The 23,468-nt window shown below is 39.8% G+C and overlaps 1 protein-coding gene and 1 long non-coding RNA gene across 3 annotated transcripts in view; one reads left to right on the forward strand and one right to left on the reverse strand.

Annotated features, from left to right (window-relative positions):
* Window positions 1-9,812: 9,812 nt before the first annotated feature.
* Window positions 9,813-16,695, reverse strand: LOC121061963. Of its 2 annotated transcripts, none has more exons than XR_005815352.1 (3): window positions 14,882-16,695; window positions 11,490-11,571; window positions 9,813-10,771 (listed from the first exon to the last, which is right to left on the reverse strand). It is a non-coding gene; the product is annotated as an uncharacterized LOC121061963 (long non-coding RNA). The 2 variants fall into 2 exon arrangements; XR_005815351.1 differs by lacking the exon at window positions 14,882-16,695 and adding an exon at window positions 12,678-13,082.
* Window positions 16,696-17,486: 791 nt separating this feature from the next.
* The window catches only part of NDUFS4 (NADH:ubiquinone oxidoreductase subunit S4), a 47,930-nt gene continuing 41,948 nt past the window's right edge, over window positions 17,487-23,468 (forward strand). The window contains exon 1 of the mRNA XM_040541457.1: window positions 17,487-17,755. Within this exon, the coding sequence (XP_040397391.1) occupies window positions 17,688-17,755 (68 nt within the window). The 5' untranslated portion in view covers window positions 17,487-17,687. The remainder of the gene's footprint in view (window positions 17,756-23,468) is intronic.

The raw sequence follows: 23,468 nt of genomic DNA on the forward strand, positions 1-23,468 counted from the left end.
AATATTGAAAAACACAATAAAGTCGTAAGAGTCAGCAGGGCTGACTGCCAAACAGAGAGGATTTTATTTATTCAGAACTGTTCTGTGTCTATGAAACCGAAGCCTTGTCTGCACTTAAGAACATCTCTTTTTATTGGTCCCGCATTGGGCAATCATTCTCCCTATCCAGAAGTGGTAATTCTAGCTGAAACATGATTTTGAAGGTATATCCTACTTCTGGTCATAGCAAGAGCTGAATCGTCAGCATGAGTGCCAGCATCTATCTGCACTAGGGCAATGTGAAGCACAGTTACAATGATGAAAAAAATTGCACCACTAGTAAACATAATCATTCTAGTAAAACTTATTAAGTATAGACCAGACTTGAATACACTATTTTCTGAAGAACCGCAGAAACCAAGCTGACATTTGGGATTTGCTTTTTCACAGGAGCAAGTAGCCACAGCTGCTTATAAAGTTTTAATAGCTATGTTTTTCACTACAGTAGCAAGTCATATAGGAATATATCAAATAAGCTTTTATAGTAGTCTTGTAAAATAGTCAACAGCATGTATCAAGCCCAGAACCTACATTCTCAGTCTTTGTTCTGATTATGTTAATAAAGGGAAAAAACAACAACATACAAAATAAAAACTCCACAACATAATATTTTGACATATCTGATACAGAGAAGAGTTGAATATGCCTGTCATTGTGAAATCCTCATCTTCTTTAATGAAAAGCAAAATATTTAAGGTCAATTTTTCAACAACTCATGGAAAAAAGCTTGCACATATTATTTGCATATTCAGGCCAAATAACTGTCATTTTCTTGCACATACAGTCAGTTTGATGTCTGTCTCAGGCAAATTGGCTGCACTATCCTGTTCACAGCATTCTTTGAATTTCCTTGAGTTTCACAGAAACTGCAAACCGTAGATGACATCTTTGTTTAAAGCCTTCAAGGGGGACGGTGGCTTAACCAACTGTTGCTTATTTTCGTGAGGGAGGTGAGACAGAGTCACTGTTATGTGCAGTCTTCTTCCCTTTCCCAGGTTAAGGAGGAGCACTGCTGCCAACAAAGAAAGCTGGTTTGAGGAAGGAGGTGGTGTTTTTCACCCTTCCACACCTTCTGTGAAGGCAAGTAGCCCTAAGCTGCTATGCTCAGTACGGAGAACTGTGTGGGGCTTAGGTTACTGAGCTGGAAAGGAACCCTAGGTGGTATTCAGGGGCAGGTGAGTGTGCAGTGAAATCTTCTGAGAACGCTGCACTGATGAGCTAAATGGCTAGAGCATGAGTGAGCAAGTGCAGCATGAAATTGTTATATTTTGTTGTATCATTGTTAGGCCAGCTACTGCTCTCCCACAACTCAAAGTCATATTCCAGAGATTCACCCAGGCCAAGGGTCATCCCCAGCAGGCAGTTCAAATACAGCTCACACAGTGCGAGGGGCAGACATGCTAATCACACAGACAGAGGCCTTGCCATTCCTGTTAGCTTTGGGATCAAAGAACAGTCCTCAGTCCATTTTATTCACTAATACAGACAGAGCCTTAAAGTTGGATTTACATGCTGCATGTGTGAAGCCTCTCACTTATAAGGTCCAGGAGTTACTTGTATAACTTGCAAGTGATGGAATGACATAAGACAAAGCCACAAATGAGTTGTGCACGATACTCATCTTAATTCACTAGCAGAGGCACACATGTATCAACCTGTCCATGTTCCTTACTCCTTTAACAGCACTGCTGAGATTTTTCTTGGAGAATCAGAAAAAAGAGATAGCAGGTAAGTGAATATATTCAATTAGTATCTTAATATGCAAATATTATACAAGTAATATACTAATAACAGAAAACGTTCTTGTTATTAAAGTGCTCAGGAAAAAAAATTGATTGATTTGAATAACTCGAGTGAACTTCACAAGCTGTGTTTCCGAATAGGAGAAGTGCCAGATTTGGAATAAGTAGTTGCCTTATGGAGTCTTGGCGTTTTCTCCTGTTCAGAAATGCAAACTGTGAAGTTCAACTGAGCTATGCAAATCATCCTGTCTTGTGCTTCTCTTATTAGGCAATTCTGTCTTGATACTCTGAGTAATGAACTGCAAAACACAATCTCAATGGTACATGGAATCAACATGTTACTTCAAGAGTGGAGACACTCGTAGTAAATAATTGTTTGGAATAATTTCTTTCATGCTGAAATTAAAGAGCTGCTGTATGCACAAACATAGCTAGGAGGACTGAAACAAAGAATAAGAAGGAATGAAGCACTATTGGACACACCTCGTGGGTTCCTGATATCACTAGGAATATCCCAGGTGCATAGTTCAGTCTGAGATGCTATCTAAACTATGGGATGTGGGCAGATAATTCACATTTCCTTTCTTGTGTGTCACTGATCTGTCTGCATTAGAACAATTTATCTGACCTGCTAAACATAAACACATCAAGAAGCTTTGCTTTAGAAAAGATCACAGCAATTTTTACAAGGTTAAGAAAAATACCAAAATATATCAGTAAAAGAATGAAAAAAGGAAAAATGTATGACAATAAATCATATTAAAATAGCCAGATGGACTACTAGTCCTTGCAAGCAAGAGGAGTTAAAACACACAAACAAGGCTTATGTGGCTTTGTTTTTATTCCAGAAAGTTGATTTTACAGCAAGTAATTAAAAGGTACCGTCTTGTAACACCCCAGTGGACAGAAAGCTAGTTTTCCAGAATTAACTAAGCAGAGACTATGCTATTACCTTCATACTACAGAGCAGCAAAAGAACTACTTTGTCTCTATCAGGATTTCACAGACATAGTTAGCAGGTACTAGCTGATTGACTGGAGGAAAAAAAAAAAAAAGAGCAAAAGAGAAAGAAGTGAAAACACAGCTTCTGAACCTTCACTGTATTGCTAGCTGGAGAAATCTACAGTAAATTTGGGCACCCAGCTTAGCCCAAGCCCAGTGAGCCACTGTGCAGTATTACTCCTCTACTCATGAGAGCTTTGTGCGTGTGAAGTGTGGTGTTCTTAGGAAGATCTCGTACTTTTTTTCCTGCAATAAGATGAGTTGTTCTCTAAATTCTTCCAGCGGGAGAACTTCCTGTCTTGGGTAGAACCACTTGAAAGTATTAGCTACTGGCATGCTGATGATCTTAGCTTAGCTTTTCACTGCAAAGGACATGGGCAACCAGCCTTGCTAAAAGTGACATCCAGGCTCTAGCAATATAAAGGTAAGTGGTAAGAAAGGAAAGGGAAAACTCCTACCAAATAGCGACTTGCATTTCTCAGGCTAATTTTAGCAGTGTGATTTGCTTAGATTCATTAATTATTTCAGCAGACCTAACTGCCAATAAAGACATCTGCCATAAAATTCTCTTGATATCATCTGAAAATTAAGTCTTGGTCTCACTCACTTAGTGGTCCTTGCATGGTGGAAGAAAAGACTGTTCTATTTTTCTACTGACATGATGATTTGAGGGAAAGATGTCTTTTTTGCCATCAAGGAATCCAGACTGCTTGCACACCATTAAAAGATTTGGTCAAGAAGTCCTTTACTAAAGAAGTTACATTCATCCCTAAAAATTATGCTCTTTAAATAAAAGAAAATGCCACCCATATTTTCAAAAGCTGTAACTTTTTGCTGTCTATATAAAAATAAGATGAAAAGGAAGGGAGTTTTGAAAACTGACTACAATCATCCTGCAAAACAACAGAGATCTTTTTTGTAGTGTTTTACAGTCAAAATCCACAAAACTATGGGGTCTTAGATGTTAGAAAACAGGAGTCATTAAGCGTTTAGGTTGTTGTGATTAATCTTACGAAAAAGCCCTCTCATCTAAAAAACACTGAAAATAAACAAATAGAAATATATCCTCTTCACATATTTTGCTGAAAACAGACTACCTTTTCAGTCATCATGAGACACTTCTGCAAGAGGTCTTCGAGACATCTTTTAACAGGCTGCATGGTAATCGTATTCTAACTGTAATTCTATTGTCAGAAACTGGTGATAGGGAAATCAGGGCCCAGGATACTAGAAAGAAATACAACCTTCTTCCAAATATTTAGGTGGAATGATATGGAAATAAAAATGACCTTGTGTTATTTCCTTCTGATGACTCCTCTCCACCTACTTTTGCTATAAACAAAGGAGGATGACCTATGCCAGAAAAAAAAGAAAAAGAAAAAAAAAAAGGGAGAAAAAAAAGCAGAACTTGGTGCCTTGTCAAAACAGGAATGAATAATACAAAAACAAGCATAGAATTGGACTAGGCTAGAATCAACTCAAAATAAAAAACATTCCCTAGGAAATCTGAGTTTGGAGCTTATTTTTATATGAAGGTATTTAAACTTTCACTGATATTTACAGTTGTAGACATCCCAACATGGTCTTTTTCCATCAGTAAGCAACGTTTAATTTCTGTCTTATGTATTTCAGATGGTTTCTATGGGTTTGCTAGAATGACCCTACCAATGTGCAAAATGTCACAGCAGAAGGCAATAACTAAATTAATTAATATAAAAGGAAACCAAGAAGAGATGGGTAAAATGCTAGACAAACATTTTGTCATACTGATATTGAGTGGTCAGATACTGTCACTCTTTGATGAGATAATGTATTTTCAGAGAAAGGAAATGCAATAGCAGTAACCCACTTGGTCACCAGAAAAAAAATGTGGTATGACACCATAAAGGAAAGCCTAAGTTATGGCGGAGGAAGGTGAGGATTACTAGAAGAACAGTAAGACAGGTAAAAGAAAATGTCCAGAAAGATGAAAAAGGAGATGATTACAAGTATTCCTGAGAAAGGAAGTATCAGACCAGAGTGTTCCTCAAAAATCATGCTTAAAATATTTGTAAAGATCTGACAAAAGTCCACGCATATATATGTTCATAACAAAAGTTAGGATATATAGCCACTACACAAGACACCACAGATAGCACCTACAAAGAACTGGACCAGTAAATTTACAAGAGAGAAAAAAGAATGAGACTCTAGACTGAGCGACTACTAACAATACAAGACAATCGTGTGATCCCGACATCCCATAAGTCAAACACAATCCCAGGACAGGATACAAAGAGCACGAAGTTCTTCAACAGTCTTCCAGAAGGAGCACTGGGGCAAAAATAGCATAGATAATCTTAAAACAGAATTCCATCAATTTATTAAAAAGATTACATGATGTAGTTTCCTAAAATAGGAGGAGATTGGATGAGCTAGAAGATCCCTTTCAGTCCCTATATATGTTTTAAAAGACCATAACACCTTGCCACTATTTCTAGAAATATGACTTCAAAGCACAATAACCTGTATTCAACAATTTTCTATTGCAGTTAATTTTCTTATTACAGTTCTTCAAAATGAGAAGCTATAAATGCAAAACTCTTTAGCCATTTGAAAAAAAGGAAAATCTGAATACAGAAATCTGAGTTGCTATGGAAAACTTTTAACCTTTTAAAGGCAACAGCTTTAACCTTTTAAGGCAACAGTTAAACCATAATAAATCACAGAATCATAGAATGGTTTGAGTTGGAATGGACTTTACAGCTGCCTGGCAGAAAAGGACCTAGAGATACTGGTTGACAGCTGGCTGAACGTGAGCTAGCAGTGTGCCCAGGTGGCCACGAAGACCAATGGCATCATGGCCCCTTTGAGAAGTAGTGTGGCCAGCTGGGGTAGGGGAATGATTGTCCCACTGTACTTGGCTCTGGTGAGGCTGTACCTCAAATGCTAAGTTCAGTTTTGGCCCCTCACTACAAGAAGAACATGGAGGTGCTGGAGCAGGGCAACAAAGCTAGTGAAGGGTCTAGAGAACAAGACTTATGAGGAGCAGCTGATGGAACTGGGGTTATTTAGCCTGGAGAAAAGGAGGCTCAGGGGAGACCTTACTGCTCTCCACGACTGCCTCAAAGGAAGCTGTAGTGGGGTGCGGGTCAGTGTCTTCTCCCAGGGAGCAAGTGATAGGATCAGAGGAAATGGCCTCAAGTTGTGACAGGAGAGGTTTGGGTTGGATATTAGGAAAAATTTCTTCACTGAAAATGTTGTGAAGCATTGAACCAGGCTGCCCAGGGAAGTGGTTGAGTCACCAGGCCTGGAGGTATTCAAAAGACATAGATACGGTGTTTAGGGACATGATTTAGCGGTAGACTTGGGAGTTCTAAGTTAACAGTTGGACTTGATGATCTTAGAGGTCTTTTCCAACCTAAGTGATTCTATGATTCTACAGATCATCTAGTTCCAACCCCCTGACATGGGCAGAGACACCTGCCACTAGAAGATTTAGGAAAGAATGAGGGAAAGAAAACATGGGCTTTTCCTTCTTTGGGAGACCCTTACGGCTGAAGGCTGTGGTGATGGAAAGGGCCATAACGATAATTATTCAAGGCAAAGCTCAAATTAATTTACAGAAGAATTCCTCAAATTCACTTTTATTTTGTAGTAAATAATTAGCAGCTAAACACAGTTGAATATCAATGTCATTTTTTTTTCTGAATATCTAATTTTCCCTGCTAACAAGTCACACGGTGATTGCTATTCAGATACAGAAATTGTGAATGCTGTGTATGGACTTTGTAACTTGGACATTTTTCAAGAATTATCACTAGAAATTGAAAATCAGAAACATGTAAGAACAAGGTTCAACACTTTTGTCGTTTTTTTTAAAGACAGAAAACTAAGGAAAGGGAAAACTCCTCTGTGAAGGAGATACTAATAATCCTTCTGAAGTGCAATTTCTAAGTTTGTAAATAAAGAGTGTATTTGAAGTCACTGCAAAATTTTGCATTTTTTTTTTTTAATCCAAGCAGAAAATTGTGACAAGCTTTTTTTTTTTTTTTTTTAATCATTTTCTTTTGGAAGTTGTACTTTTTTGTATTCATTCCTTGTCATTTGAGGATTTTAGTTTTGGTTTACATTTCAGTTCAGTGGAATCAGATAGGTCAATTCAGCAATGCATTTTAGCATGTTCCAAATTTCTTTAGGGCCATGAATACCTCCACTGAACATACAGAGGACTTTTATTATGTGAATGTGAGAAATACCGTTGGGTTTGAAACACACCTGAGGAGACTTTATAAAGTCTTTTAGGCTAAAATGTGCTCAAAATGTGTCTATTTTTTAAGATGCATTTCTAATGAGGTAATATAACTTAGTGGTACCTCTAGTATCCAAATAAGAAGGTAAAAGCTCTCTAAACTCTCTGAACCTGTTAGATACTACTTACACAGTTGTCGTGCAGCTTAACAAAAATAATCTTTGTGAATAGATATATTTACCATTTCTACGATTCACACAACTAGAAAGAAGCATGAGGCATAAGATAAAATTTAGACTTCCAGAAATTTATTTATTTTTTCTGAGAGCCTTTGTTCTCATTCAGAATGCCAGTGATCCTCTCTAGACCACAAAGATTCACTAGAAAACCTTGACCATTATGTCCATTTTGTTCATAAATGTACCCTTCTATTTCATCTTGTGCTCTCTTTTCAGAACAGCTACTCCCTTCTGCAAAAGGAAAACCCTAATAGCACTTTCCTCCAGTGAATTCCAGTAAAAGGGGGCAAGCTATAATAGAAGTATGGAATCATGGGCATTAAAATGAAACCGTATGGAAACATGGGCTGAGGATTTAAGCAGGAAAAGTACTGTTTAATTTAATCTTTATGGCTTAATGCGGATTGTTAGGAATACTTAAAAAGTTCTGAAAACTATTAATTCAATGCTGTTACATAGCTGAGGCTCTGAAAAAGCTAAAACAACATTTATGTCGTCAGACTGGCTCATCGTAGAATGACAGCCTGGGAAATACACTTTGTGACCTAAATCCAAACTAACAAAAGACCCTGAAGAATACTTATTGTATCTGTCATTTTAGTCACAATTTCTGTGACCACTGACATGTACATGTGTACAGGGAATTTATTACCCTGTTGTGGTATTACTACCCTTCACCTTCTTATGAGGGAAATAGAAAATGAGAAAGAGGAAGGGTCTCCGAAGCCTCACATGGCAAATAAAGAGTGAAGAAAGGAATATGAGAACTATAGTAATATTTAGCCTGCTGTTTATAAAAAGGGAATAAATTGTAAACTTCAAGGGTATATAATGGAAAATATATGAGACAAGTAGTCTTAAAAGGGTGTGGTTTTTTTTTTATGTTTTCTGAATTGACAAGAAGAATACACAGACACAACAGGGATTACAAGTCTCTTTGATAAAGTCTCTATTTAAACCTGTTTCTGCTTTCTTCGTGGAATGAGCTAGTCTCTCAAAAAAATATATTCTATGAAATGACTCAAAAGGTAATTGCTAATGTAAGGCTTAGAGGTCAGAACAAATGTGTGAAAAGAGGTAAGGAGAGGAATACTAAATATACAGATAAAATTAGGAAAGGTCCAGGATGAGGTAATTTCACAAGCCAATTAATCTAGCAAATGCTTAACTGTTTCACTGAAGAGCAGAAAGAGAAAAAGTGATGATCTATATGATCATTGATATGAGCCGTTCATACGAAACAACACATGGGTGAGTTAGGTCCTCCCCTATTTGATCCTGACATGGTAGTATTTGAAGTAGTATTACAAATATGAATAACTTTACTGTATTAGCTAAAATTAAACTCACCAGTAATACTGAACTGGGTGGAAAAGAACTATTTTGTGTCTAACACTTTCTTTTTCAGATGAAATATATATATATATATTTTTTGGTGTTTAAATAGAACTGCCTTTGGTGAAAACTAAATCTGATACAAAACCAAGACAACAATTTTATCAAGAAAATGTCATAGAAATTGAAATAAAAATGACCCCAAATTAAAAGAACTAATTAATTATATGATTAGGGATTTTAAAATATATTTAAATGATTTATTTTATCTCAAAATAATAGTTCCATTTTATTTGTCAGGGAATTAATATCACTTTTGCTTTGCCACTGCTTCCTGTTGGATGTAAGTATTCTCTTCCTCAATATAACAGTATCCTGCAGCTGAATGGCTGATAGGACCAATTAATACGTTAAGCCTTTTAGTGGCATAGGACTGAACCATCCCATTTTACCCTGATGCTAAAACAGGCCTACAACTTATTTCATGTTAAGACTCTGAAGTTTGATTTGATAAACATCAAGCTATACTCTCCAAAATTAAGAACTTACCTATTTCTTGTAAGTAGAAACCTTGTGGCATTCATAGTCCTACTGTAATTGTTAGATTACGTGATTATTACCTTGAAAAGAAAAAAAGAAATGGAGTGAAATAACTAATTTATAGCACTTTTTTCAATCATGAAAACAAATTTTAGTATCCAATAGAAATTGCATGACTACCAGAATGATAATCCCATAATCAAATATGTACACTACTAATGACAAAGTACACCTCAGGCCTTAGTACAAAACTATATAGGTAAGCAGACATCCTTTTTCTGAATGTTTTTGTGATTAGCTTTATACAGGCTATAGTATCTTAGCAAGTAGGAAACATGATGTGCATCACAGGTGTCATTGTGATTCAATCACTAAAAAAGTGTTTAAAGAAAGCCATTTAGAGAAGAAAATAGAAAATTAATTGAGAATAAGCAATCAGGTATCTTAATTTATAAAAATAACAACACATTTTGGGAAAGGTGTGGCATGCAAGCTAAAGCTGCCACTGCCAAGAATCTGTATTAAAAATGTATTCCTCAGCACGTAATCTGTCCGGTAGTTATTTTGAAGAGGCTATAATGGTCTTCCACCAGTGTAGTAAATAAAACCAGGACATTCTTCAATATCTCCTCTTACAAATGAGCCAGAATTTCTTTTCTCCTGGAATTTTTCTAAATATTCTATTTAGAAAATATTCTGCCAATATATACTTTCATCATTTACTTCCATGGAAACAGAATCATTAATCCTTAAGAATTCCAACAGCTGCTTTACAGAAATCATATTATTTTCCTGGCACCACAATCCTTTTTGTAGAAACTCATTGTGTCACCAAAACCACATACCCTGTACAGTTAATACAGTGATGGTCACAATTGAAGTACAATACAGTGGGCTGTACTACAGTGTAAGATTTTGATCACTTCCTTCCAAATACAGAAGGTGTATAAATGCATGTATGGCCTTTTCTAGACCAGCATGCCACTGCTTAAGACCATTACAGAATCTGTAATTCCTTAACCAAAGCACTCAGAGACAAAGCAAGCATAACCCAATTGGGATGATGCCTTCCTTTTTTTGCCGTCTCTTGATTTCAGATTCCAGTTACTACAGGGACATCCACCCCTCATTTCTATATGGACAGTCACAGATATTACAGACTTTTTGGCAACTCTTGTGAATCTTAGACCGTCAAACTGTGTGTTTAAGAGACAATTTAAATTTCATTTTACAACAAAAATCCAAAATAATATTCATGGTTCTGTAGGATAATTTGAATATGCAAACTGAGTAAGACAAAAAGGCCCTAAAATCTGGAGGTAACCCATATTTTTATTATTAAAAAACAAAACAAAACAAAGCAAAACAAAAAAACTCATGACACTCTGAGCCCAACTTCACATTTCTGAACAGAAGGGTTTGTAACACCAGGTCTGTGATAGACTCCATCCCCATATAAAGTATACTACGGTCAGTCTTCTCAGCAGATGGAGACCTGGGGATTTCCATGAGAGGGGAACCACGAAACTGCAGAGATCTGAACACTTGCCCTTTCCCAGAAGAACTGAGCCATGGAAGCTGTTGGGATATGTTGGCAGCATGAAAGCCTGCTCATCAGTGAGCTCTGAGCAACACACCAATGCCTGCAAAGAGCAAGAAATAGGGTTTTCTTCAGTCTGGTCAAGAAAACAGGAGCACAATGGCGAATAGCACATGGACTGTCACACCAGGAGAAAGAAAAAAAACTTTTGTAAATTTTGCAGCACAGTAGTTAGACTCTGGTTCTGAACTGCAGAAGTCCAGGATCCAGCTCCTGCTTCATTTCGTATGGGGCATAAAAAAGCAGCCAGCCTTGAAGTCCTGTTTATATGAAAGTGATGTGGAGATAATGAAAAAGTTAGGAATATAATTTCAAAAAATGCCACACAACACGTAACTGTCTTATGGTGTTTCCTACCACTGAATATCATCAAGCTCATGAAAACTGTGTCTTTCAGAGAACATTTCTGAGTTGAAGAAAACTTAAATTTAAGGATATTATTGAGGATGATAACTCCAGCTTGGAGGACTCGATGACATCTTCTCCTGCATTCCTATCATTAGAAGCACCTTAGAAATTCTCACAGGGCTAAAGCAAATTATTTTCACGTTTCTTATTGGACAGCCTAGCTGCTTCATAAAAATTAATTGTTACTACATATTTTAATAATTCTCTGCTAATCTACCAAAACCACTAAAAAGCCTCTTCCTTCAATGAAACTGGTGACATTTAGTATCCATGGTAGATGCTATTCAAAAAATTAGGTAAGAAGAGAGAGAATACTTTAAAACTAGTTTTAAAAGAACTTAAATTTCTCTTACAGAGTGATGGTACCTCTTGTGAAATCTGACTACGAAATGTGTTTATACATCCAAGTGAGGATCAGGTCACTGATAAAGTGAGCTTCAAATGGCAAACAGTAAAAAAAAAAAAAAAAAGAGAGAGAGAGAAAAAGATAAAAATGTTAGTTTCAATATAAACTTATTATATACCTTTAACTAAATTATCATTTAACCAAGTAATCTTTCTCAGACTTTATTCTTCTAAATTCTCAAATCTTTATTTTAGCTCACCTGGCTGCTGTTTTCATAAAGAATTAGAAACTTTAAAATATATGTATTTTTTTAATTACTTCTTTTCAGTAATACGTTAAGAAATAGTTCCTAATTTTGAATGAAATGGAAATAGAGTTCAGAAAAATGGCAGTTCCAACGCACTACTTACCATTCAATGATTTAGTCTGTTCAGCGGTATTATATAATTACAGTTTTAAAACTTTATCTTTCACATTAACCAGTTTAGGGGGGTTTATCCTAAATCCTATGTATTACTTCACAAAGCCCCTAAAATCTCATCACCATAATTTAGAGCTGATAAAATAATATCAGAAACATCAGGTTTCCTGATGAAACCTGATCAGGTTTCCTATGATGGTTGACTACAAAGGAACCTTTTAATTTTAGTATCACGAATTGAAAGACCAAGTGCCAGCCAGACTTATATTCAGTTAAGACTAGAGAGGAACATTTCCTGAAGTCCATGAACCTCAGGAAAAGTTCTGATGGAAGAATAATTAATATTAGCATTATCTATCCAGGATGGCTAAAAGGAACAGAATCTCTAAGAACTGCTCTCCTTTTATTATGCTAAGACACTCCCACTAACAAGTACTCAGGCACACCCAGGATCTTTCAAAAATCATATGAGAAAGCAGATGGCTATAAAAATTCAAAGACTAAAATCTGCTTCACCTCCAGTTTAAAAAAAAAAAAAAAAAAAAAAAAAAAAAAAAAAAAAAAAAAAAAACCACTAGAAATTACCCTACAGATGTTAATAATTGTCTGGGGTGGGAGACGGGGAAGGGGGAGGCTGGCTTCTAAGTAAACAATACAAAAAAAGACAAAGAGGTCCCTGCTGATGTAAAACAATAAAAGCAGTTTTCTCAGCAGTGTCAGCTTAGCAAGCCTGAGGGTCTGTATTTTAAACCCCAGCGGCCTGACGTCACTCACCCTGATGCTGTGTGTGAAGGAAGCTATCTCTCCGCGATGACCGACCTGAAAAGTGTTTTCAAAGCCCAGTGGGCTAATGTCACTCACACCGAGGGTGGATGGTGGGATCTCTCAGGGTGGCAGCCCGAGGGAAGCGAGCTGCAACACCAGCAGCCTACCATCACTCACTCTGATGGCAGGGGGTCAGCTGGGATTCTTTGGTGGCCTCCCGGGCAATAGTTAAAAAGAAGATTTTGGTTCACATGTCAATGTCTAGCCTGAAAGCAGGGAGTATAAAAAGTGATTTTTTTTTAATTGTAGTTCACAAGTGGCAGCAGTGCAGTCAGGAAGGGGAGTTTCCCTGCGAGACTGTGTGATTGCATGTGAAGCTTACAATGGAGCTGGCGTTGCCTGGTTTTAATTTTTTTCTCCTGTATGAGCTGAGATGTTTTATTCTCCCATATGGGGGGGGGGGGGAGGGGGGGCGGGAGAGAGAGAAATTAAATCCAGACAGCTCCGACTGCATTTTAAATTTCATTTGCAATCAAACAGACTTTGAGAATATTGTCATCTTCCTTACCAACCTGGCTACCATGTAGAGAATGTAAATAAATACTGAAATCCCCAAACATCATGTTCTTATGATCACTCATCTTTTAACGCAGAAATTGACATTTGGGACAAAATCTTCCATCAAATTTATCTTGGCACTGAAAGCATGTTAAGGTTTGTAAATAACTATATAAGAGAAATAGTCTTTGTCCCACTACCAATGCTTGGAAAAACAAACAAACAAACAAAAAACCTCTAAGGGTAACTGCAGCTGATACTTCACCAGCAAAAGAAATTACTGTGGGTAAAACGGAGCCAACAGAGTCACTACTTACACAGTGAGCTCTTACAAAGCCAAAACATGCTTTTCAAACTAAAAATTGGTATTTGAAAGACTAAATTCCAGTCCTGTAAAAGTTAATGTGAATAACTAAGTACATGTTAAGCTACCGCCATGCTTAGATATATGAAGGGTCAGAATCCGAGAGTTGTCCAACACTGAAATGATCGTTTCTGTACGTAAAATCAATACAGCCAACACACAACATGGAACTGAGTAAGAATACATGTAGCAGTAACCAGTATAATCAGCTTGCTTGTGTCTTGTACCCCTTTTCTACCACTGCTTTGCCACATAGGGCTGTCAAGATCTCTGAGAATGTTGACTTTGTTTCCTGAATAGTTCCTACAAGCCACCCAGGAAAAAATGCAACAATTCAAAACAACAATTCACTAAGGAGTATCTCTAGATTTCTCACTTCTAACTGCAGTTTATTTGAGACTATGAAATTATTTGTATCTGAATCGATTTCCTTGGGCATAGAGTAAAATTGTACAACCTTACTCTCACAGAAAAAAAGTAAAAGGTTAGATTTTCCTCTCAGATTCTCACAATGTGTGGTGATCACATATGTGAAGAGAAAATATGACTCTAACCCTGCATAGTTAAGCTAATAAGCTTTCTCATAGAGTGAGACAATAGAAACTGTGAGCATACTGTACAGCACAATAAGTGCTGGCACATAAACTGTTTCAGTCTTGAGGGACAGTGTTTCACAGTATATCAGTGACAGAAGACCAGCTTGCAGCCAGAATTATGAATGAAAAGTTTAAGCCTTCATGGAAGTATGGACTTCGAATGATTCTTTTGCGGTCACCTCAAAAACCAACTTACTGTATTATTTGGAGGAATACTGCATGTAAAGTTTTATTTTCTAAGACTGTGTATACGCACACAAATTGATTAGTTCGACCTAAGACGCAACGATTAAGAAGGTCTTATATCATATATAAGAATACATTTACACAAAGTGAAGCCAATCAGATAAAACCGTACATACCTAATTTAAAACTTTACAGGAATATCTTAGAGGTCTATTTCTAAGGTCTATTTCCTGTTAAAAGTGGGAAAGAGAAAAACTCGTATCTCTCGCCCTTTCCGAGGCACCAGACTGCAAGGGACTGTTGGTGCATATTAATTTCACGGTAAACTGTGTGCTTGGAATTGCCACACATGCTGTCTCTGGAGAGCTATGGTTATTTGTCTAGAAATAGTCTCTCGTGTTTGTGACTACTATACAATAATACTTCAGCAACAAATGCTATGGTTACATTTATATTAGTAAATAAACAGTCCAAAGACCCTTTTGTACCCCTGATACAGCTCAGCTTACGTGGCACAGCTCACATCCGTAGAACTAAACTCTTTCTCCTCTTCTCCCCAGCTCCAAAAACACAATCCAAAACCCAGAATGGCCTCATCCACACTGCTTATTAGGAACAGTCCCAGGCTCACGCTGGTTCCCAGACTGTGCTCAGACATTGTTTGGGACGGTGCTAATTGGCCTGGGCCAAAACCTTTCCAGGGACTGTGCTGGCAATTAGCAGCACGTTCACTTGCACACATGCTCAAACCCATCAGTCGCTGTGATCTAGCACAAGACAGTCCTTTCCCCGCAGCTGCCAAAGGCAGCTCCTGATTTTGGCACCTTCCTTTTATGGATTCAGTTAATAAAGCGTCAGCTCCAAGCTCCAGCTGCCCCATGCTACTACCCTGTCCTTTCCCCATCACCCACAGGAGAGGTAGCAGGAAGAGCTTGAGTTCGAAGAAGAGAGCCGTGTGATGCACTCACATGCTGCCCAAACTGCCGTTTCCATCTCTGACAGTGAAAGAAGACAGCAGATGCAAAAACCCTGAAAGCAGGGTCTACCCCAGAGGTCTTCAGATGAGCTCTGATTATCTGACAACTGACGGAGAATAGACAGACTCACACAGCTTGCCTCAGTTTACATTCAGACCTTCAAGGGCAACTGGCCTCAGCAAACCACTCTTCACCAGCTGATGCCTTTGAACAGCATTAATCTTCCCCTGCTTCCAGGGAAAGACAGATTTTTCCTAGCTGAGGCACCACAAAAGGTACAAGTTTAGATTAACTGAAATAAACGTGAGTTGGTGTGAAGGCCTCCTATAACCTACCATCATTGAGGCCACTGGAAAAAGATTTTGGAACAGAGGGATAAAAGTTCTTGAGTTTTCCGAGAGGCAGATATTCCTACTCTGTCTATCTGAACGTGCATGAAGGTTCGGTGTGAGAGAGAACGTGTATTATTAGGTTGGTAACTGATACAGTTGAAAAAATCACAGAACCTCAGGGAAGTTTTTCAAGACCTCTCAAAACACATGAAATAAAACTAGTAAGCGCAAAGGTTCGGTGTAGTCTCCCACTGACATTTAACGCAAGCTGTCACCTTTCCATATAGGCCATGTTCAATTAATCATTGCTACAGAATTACTCCTGCTGTCTGTCTTACTACATGTGACTTTGACCATATTTACTAATGATGGAAAAATTCCTTTTAAATACTCCTATCCGTAAAAGCACCCAATTTGTAAAGCACTGTCCTTACTGTCTTTGTACTATGCTGCCCAGAATGATTTTTCATTTTTCCTCTTTTTCTGCATAGCTGCTGTTATTTTGAAAGAGAAAAATAGTATACTTTTCATTTCCCTGTAAGTCGGAAATGTTTGACGGGAAGAAAGTGTAGAAAATTACGTATTTGAGTGGAACATTCTAACAGGATGATTTACAACAGAAACTGTTTTGCAACCTTTGCCTAATACAAAGACTATGAAATAGTGGCTCCAGGTCTGACGTTTAATTAGGATTATATAATACAAGGGTGTTGTTTGTTTGTTCTCATTGGAAATTAATGTTCTGTTGATTTGATAACTGCAGAAAACATTTGTTCAAAGTTTCTTTAACTTTTCACTAGAACTATTATTCTTCTGTCTTTTATTTGGGACAAGAAAGCACTGAATTAACTTGCTTGTGTAGAATTTTTGTATTTGATCTTGTCAAACTGCGCAATAGAGAAAAAGGCAGGCTTCTCCTGGAGCAACTCACAAACCGTTAGACAAAACTAACATCTCCTGTAGGAGTTTCACAACTTTTTGTTTAACGCTTCTTACAATTTTTCCAGTTTTTCAGTAAAATTGAAACTTGAGATAAGGGTTTTTCTTTTTCTTTTTTAAAAAATGGCAACAGATTTCAAAATAATTAAAATGATGTTTAGAATGCAGACTTTTCTTCCCCAGAACCAGAAACTTTTCAGTCCTTCACAGCATTTCAGATCCCTCTCTAACCCTGCACTTTCGCACCATGTGTTTCTGGAAAGTGTAGGTCATTTGAGGTTTTGACACTGAGTACCACAGCGTTTGACTCTTCCTTTACAGCAATCTATCTTCCTTAACCGTGAATGAAGCGTCATATTCCAGGATGTGTGCACTGTTATTTACTTGCCTTTTTACAGTTAATGTGTTAAAAATATGACTCAACTTTAAGAGAACAGGGGCCTTGTCTATCTTCCTTGTCTGACTATAGGAAATACGTCTAGAATTGGTTTATCTTCCTTGTCTGACTACGGGAATAAGTCTAGAAGTGGTTTATCGTCCTTGTGTGACTATAGGAAGTTAAGTCTAGATTGGTGTAAAGTCAAAACAGGGCTCCTACAAGCACAGCATGTTAGATACTTGTTTATCTTAGTGCAGCAAGCACCTGAGTGTATTTTAAGCAGAAAAAATAAGAAATAGGTCAAGACGTGCAAGAAGACACACCAGAGCTCTGCTTTCTCTGCACGGAGAGTGCCCTTTTCTTGGGGACACCTAATGAGGGGCAGCAGGGCTCAGCCCCTACCACCCCGGGGTGTCCCGCACCCAAGGGTGCCGTGAGGCCTGGCAGGGCCCTTCCGAAGCGCTTCAGGCCCCACGTCCTTCGCTGAGGACAGCAGGAGGAAGGCAGGAGCAGGGCGGGAGGGCGGTGTGAAGAGGGTGCTCTCCCCTCCCTGCCGGTGCCTGCCCTCCCCAGGCCCCTCCCGCCCCCTCCATCCCTCCCCGCCCGCCTTCGCGTTTCCTGTGTCCGGGCGGAGGAGGTTTGTCCCAGTGCCGCCGCCGTCCGTCCCCCAGCGGCTACGCCGAGCGTCATGGCGGCGTCCCTCTCAATGTCAGCGGCTGCGAGGCTCCGCGCGGCGGCCCGCCTGCCGCCCGCCAGGTAACGGCACCGCGGGCGCTCGCCGGCCGCCGCCACGTAACGCCCGGCACCGGCGGCACCGAGGGGCGGCGGAGGCGGCGGCCCGCGGGGGAGGCCGCGCTGCCCGGTGCCTGCGGCCTGGCCGGGGCCGCCGCGGGCGCCGTGAGGGCACAGCCGGGCCGGGTGTCCGTCCGGGTGTCCGTGCGTCCGAGCTCGGCCTCCCGACCGCCGCCGGACCTCCAGGAGGGGCACGGGGGGGTCGGCGCTGGCCCTGCCCGGCTTGTGGGCAGCCGCCGCGGCTCCTTGCGGCGCCGCCTTCCCGGGGACCCCTGCCCCCGTACGGGCGCCGTGGCTTTGCCCACTTCCCCTCCCCGACGTCTCTTAATTTTATGTTATTTTTTTTAGAGGACGCGTGTCTGCCCTTCGGCTGTCTCCCCACTCGCCCCGAAATAACACTGGAAATCACCTTGTAATTTTTGGTGCTGCTGTGTTGTTTTTTATTTTATTTTTTTTATTTTTTATTATTTTTTTTTTCATTGTAGAGGCCTGTATCGAAGGTCCAGTGCATGGCCCAAGCTGTAGCTGAAGGTCTGTGCGCGTGTTCTGTGCGCGCCACGAGACAAGCTTTTCTGAGAGCTCCTCTGATCAGCCAGAAAGATGTAGTTCAAGGCACTCTACTGCGATTTCGAGGGCTTTCAGTGCTACATCAATTTTTAAGTATAAAAATGGGTTGTAGAAAGTTACAGTGACTCTTTTAAATGTGTATGTTTATATATGCATATGTAAGCGTACACCCAGAAAACTGTACATACATACAGAGGAAAAAAAAGGACTACAATCATACTATTCTTTTACGCATTTTATGTTGACTGTCCCTTTAGTCACTTGTGCTTATTCCTTAAAATGACACCTGTTTTGCAGTGCTGAAAATTAATCTTCAGTCTCATAAAAACACTTTGGAACCCAAATACAAATTTAGGAATTCCTCTGTGATAATGCAGAAACTTACTGTTCATGTTCACTTGTTTCTGCCCTCTGTTTGGTCCTCTGTGGTGCTGATACAACTGTCTCCTGTACCTTGTAAACTGTGTCAGTCAACTGATCCAGGCTAAAAATAGCTTTGTTTGTTTGTTTGGAAGTTTTACCACCCTACCTCATAAGCATTTATTCCAAAACAAGTAGTAGGATGTAGCAGGGGTTGGAAAGGAGCAGCATGGAGGTGTGAGGTAGGGACTGTCAGGTTGGTGCTTCTTCCAGGAACAGGGTCTTTGAAATCATGCCCCAGGTTCCTTCTCTGCCACAGAAGGAGATTGGAGTGTTAGTGTCCTTATTTTTTTCAGTAAAAGAGAAATTGGAGATGCTCATCTCAGAGGAAGTTAAACTTGTGTTTCACGTTCTTTGGGAAAGTCACCTGATCATAAATCTTCAGGTGGCTTGGGAGAAGAGGCAGGGAGAAGCACCGTGAGTCTCTCTTATGTAGAATTTGACACGTTTTTGCAATCATTACATGTTAGAAAAGTGAGAATTAAATTTTCCTTGGAACCAGGAAACCTGGAGTACTGTGTCAAATTCTGGGCTGTCCAGTATAGGAGAGACATGGAGCTACCAGAGAGAGTTCGGTGAAAGGTCACGAAGATGAGAAAGGAACTGCAACCTCTGTCCTGTGTGGAACAGGACTGCTCACTAGGAGAAGAGAGTCTCGCTTGGTGGGATCTTATCATTATATAACTGTCTGAAGGGAGGATGAGAAGAAGATGGGTCAGTTTCTACCCAGGAGTGTTCAGTGATGGGATGAGAAGCAGTGGGCACAACCTGGCACACAGGAGGCTCCATCCGAGCACCAGGAGCCCTTCTGTCCTGTGCGGGTGAGGGAGCCCTGGCACAGGCTGCCCAGACAGGCTGTGGGGTCTCCTCCTTGGAGATCTCCGAAAATGCCAGGACGTGGTCCTGGGCAGCCTGCTCTGGGTGTCCCTGCTCGGGCAGGGGTTGGGCCAGATGGACCCAGAGGTCCCTGCCAGCCTCAGCCCTTCTGGGTTTCTGTGAAACCATTGAATTACAGATTCATGTTGTTTGCTGAAATTATGGGAGTAATACAGTTTGTTGTTTGACCACTGTAGGATTAAAGTTAAAACCTTAAAGCAGCAGTTCTATTTGCAGTGGGTTTGTTTTGCAGTTCTATTAGAGGGTTTGTTTTGTTTTCTTTCTTGTTTTTTTTTGTTTGTTTGTTTTTTGTTTGTTTTTCATGCAAAACAAGTTTCTCCAACAAGTTCTCCAGTTTTTGGAACAGAATAGTAGTTTCCTTCTGATTTTGAAAACAGTTCCCAAGATCATTTTCCAGTAGTCAGAAAAGATTATGTTCTGATTTCCATGAGTTATATTTGATCCTTGCAAGTACTATGTCTTCCTGTAATGCAAAACTGAATTTATCAGTGCATGTTTAAGCACTTCAGAATACACATGCCAAAGTTGCTTGGTGTTTCTGAAGTGTTGACTGCTAACACAACAGGGAAATAAGTGTTTAGTCATAAATTAGGAGCACACACAACAGTATTCCTGATACCTTTAGGAAATAGTGTATGTCTAGTTTAAATCACTGAAGCAGCAGTTACTGAGTCCATCACTCTTCTCTCTAGTGGTGACCATTAACAAGTGGCTTGAGCTGATACAGAAAGTAGAAGTGCCTTTTTTGCTTAGATCACAGTTTTGAAACTTTTATACTGTGAGATCTATCAAGTTTAATGATTTTAAAATTATGTTGAATATGTTCCGAGTTTGACCTCTCTGGGAAGAAGGGCGTACCTAGCTTGTCTGTCTCACTGAATTACTTCAAATTTGACCTCTTAAGTTATGCTCAGCCAAAATTTGATTTAAGGGTATAATTTAAATAGCACATTTTTTCAAGTTTCATGTGAATAGAAATAGAAAGAAAAACAGTAGAAGGAAAACAAAGGAGGGACTGTCTTAAATGTCTTGGGAAAGATTGCAGTTTTGTCATGCGTTAGAGAATGCGGATAGGCTGAACTGGGAAGAGAGCACTTGAACTTCTGTGATGGAGTGACTGCTTCAGTTGACAAGGGAAGACGGACCGATGTCATCTACCTGGACTTCTGTAAGGCCTTTGACACGGTCTGCACACAATGTTCTTATCTCTGAACTGGAGAGAGATGGATTTGAAGGTGGGCTTTTCAGTGATTAGCTAATTGTATGGATGGCTGCAGCCAGAGAGTGGTGGTCAGTGGCTCTCTGTCCAGGTGGAGGCCGGTGACGAGTGGTGTCCCTCAGGGGTCTGTCGTGGGACCGGTGCTGTTTAGTGTCTTCATCAATGACAGAGGCAGTGGGATCGAGTGCACCCTCAGCAAGTTTGCACGTCACCAAGCTCAGTGGTGCAGTCGATACACCAGAAGGAAGGGATGCCAGGGATGCCACCCGGAGGGACCTGGACAAGCTGGAGAAGTGGGCCCATGTGAACCTGATGAGGTTCAACAAGTCCAAGTGCAAGGTGCTGCACCTGGGTCGGGGCAATCCCAGACATGAGCACAGACTGGGAGAAGAACCCATTGAGACTGCAGAGAAGGACCTGGGTATGTTGGTTGATGAGAAGCTCAACGTGAGCTGGTAATGTGCGCTTGCAGCCCAGAAAGCGAAGCTTGTCCGGGGCTACATCAAGAGAAGCATGGTCAGCAGGTTGAGGGACAGGATTCTCCCCCTCTGCTCTGCTCTCATGATACCCCACCTGGAGTCCTGTGTTCAGCTCTGGGGCCCCCAGCACAAGAAGGACTCAGGCCTATTAGACTGAGTCCAAGGGAAGGCCACAAAGATGATCAAAGGGATGGAGCACCTCTCCTACAGAGACAAGCGGATGAAGTTGGGATTGGTCAGCCTGGAGAAGAGAAGGCTCTGGGGAGACCTTATTGGGACTTGTAAAACTTTTTACATGAGCAGATAGGACAAGGGGGAATGGCTTTAAACTGAAAGAGGGGAGATTTACATTAGATATTGAGAGGGAATTCTTCACTCAGAGGGTGGTGAGGCGCTGGCACAGGCTGCCCAGAGAAGCTGTGGATGCCCCATCCCTGGAGGTGCTCAAGGCCAGGCTGGATGGGGCTTTGGGCAACCTGGTCTGGTGGGAGGTGTCCCTGCCTATGGCAGGAGGGTGGAATTCGTTGATCTTTAAGGTCCCTTCCAACCCAAACAATTCTGTGGTTCTGTGTTCTGTGTTTGACAGCAAACCAATTTCTACTGAACTTTGGAGCTATTCATTCCAAAACCACTTAGCATTTGAGAGTCTCGTTGTTTCACAATGTATTGCAGTCAAGATACAAAGATTCTCATTTCTGTTGCAGAAGTGGAATATTTTGTGTATGGAGGTGTAATACCTGGTTATACTGTCCATACGTTTCTTAATAATGGATTTTTCTTGTCACTTATCAGTGATAAATGATGGTTCTTCAGAATGTATTCCCTGCCTCTTGTAATTGTGTTGTAAAGACTCTGAGGATGATCAGAAATGTTTTGCTAGTTCATTGTAATGGACACCTGAGGTTATGAGATTGAAGAAATAAGGACATTTGTGTAGTAGGAAGGCAGTTACTCAGTTCATGCTGTATGCTGAAGAGAATCCAGCAACTTGGGACACCATTTAAATCATATTTTTGAGTTGGCATTTATCTTAGCAAGAGGGTTTGCTCAGAACAGAATGAGACAGGAAGCCATTTTTGTGGGAAAATAACTTCTAAATGCAGAAGAAGCCTATCAAATTGTTCAATTACTATCTTGCTCTTTCATCAGTAACAGATTTTTTAAAAAATTTTTTTCCTCAGATTAACTGACTTTTTCAAATTACTTTTTTATCATTATTATTTATTTTCTTCAAAATAGCATTAGCTTTTGTTGCATGTTCTTAAAGTATGTCTTAGTAGGCAGACTTCAGACTTCCCAGAGACAGATCTGCGTTGACCAGAGAGCTGCACAATAATTCACAAAGCTCTTGCTGTTCCTGGCTAATAGAAGCACTGTTTAGCTAATGTTAGTGCTAGCCAGTGTGACTTTTTTTCAGACTTTGAATAAGTAACATTTGGCAGCAATTCTTTTTTATTATTATTATTTCACTCACCTGTTGTGCATGCCAGCCACGTACTGTCATATGCTTTACAAGAAAATGTACATGTGGTGTTGTCAGGTTCAGACAAATCAGAAACTCTGATTTTTCTTTAACAAACAGTAGTTTTGCGGCATTTAACTTAACCAAAATTGATACCAGTGACTAACCACATCTGCATATACTGTATGGGTTAAAATTTCAAAATACAATCAGGGGATAAAGTTCACAGATATCTTAACCTTGCAGTGTAAGTTTCTTTTGGTTGTTTATGGGAGAAAAAGACCTTTGAAGTATATAGTTAACTTGGATTTTACAATTTTATTTAATTAATTTAAATTTTATTTTGTTTTTAATGCATATCAGAGAAATAATGGTGAGTCAAACTACACTACCACAGTAGTACAACTGCAGACTGAAATGCAGAACAAAGCTCCAGGGAGTTTCTTAGTCATAAGATTACAGTGACGTGGAGGTTTGGAGCACACTCAAGGTGAAAGATGTGGAGAGACAAACGGACACAGCGAGGGGAGAAAAAGATGAAAAACACTGTAGCTTGTACAGATAATGAAGATAAGTTTTAAAACAAGACTCCAGGCAGCAGTGAATCTTCATCTGATCTTGCAGACAGCCTCA

This window comes from Cygnus olor, chromosome Z (assembly GCF_009769625.2).
Source record: "Cygnus olor isolate bCygOlo1 chromosome Z, bCygOlo1.pri.v2, whole genome shotgun sequence".
In the NCBI taxonomy this organism is placed as follows: domain Eukaryota; kingdom Metazoa; phylum Chordata; class Aves; order Anseriformes; family Anatidae; genus Cygnus; species Cygnus olor.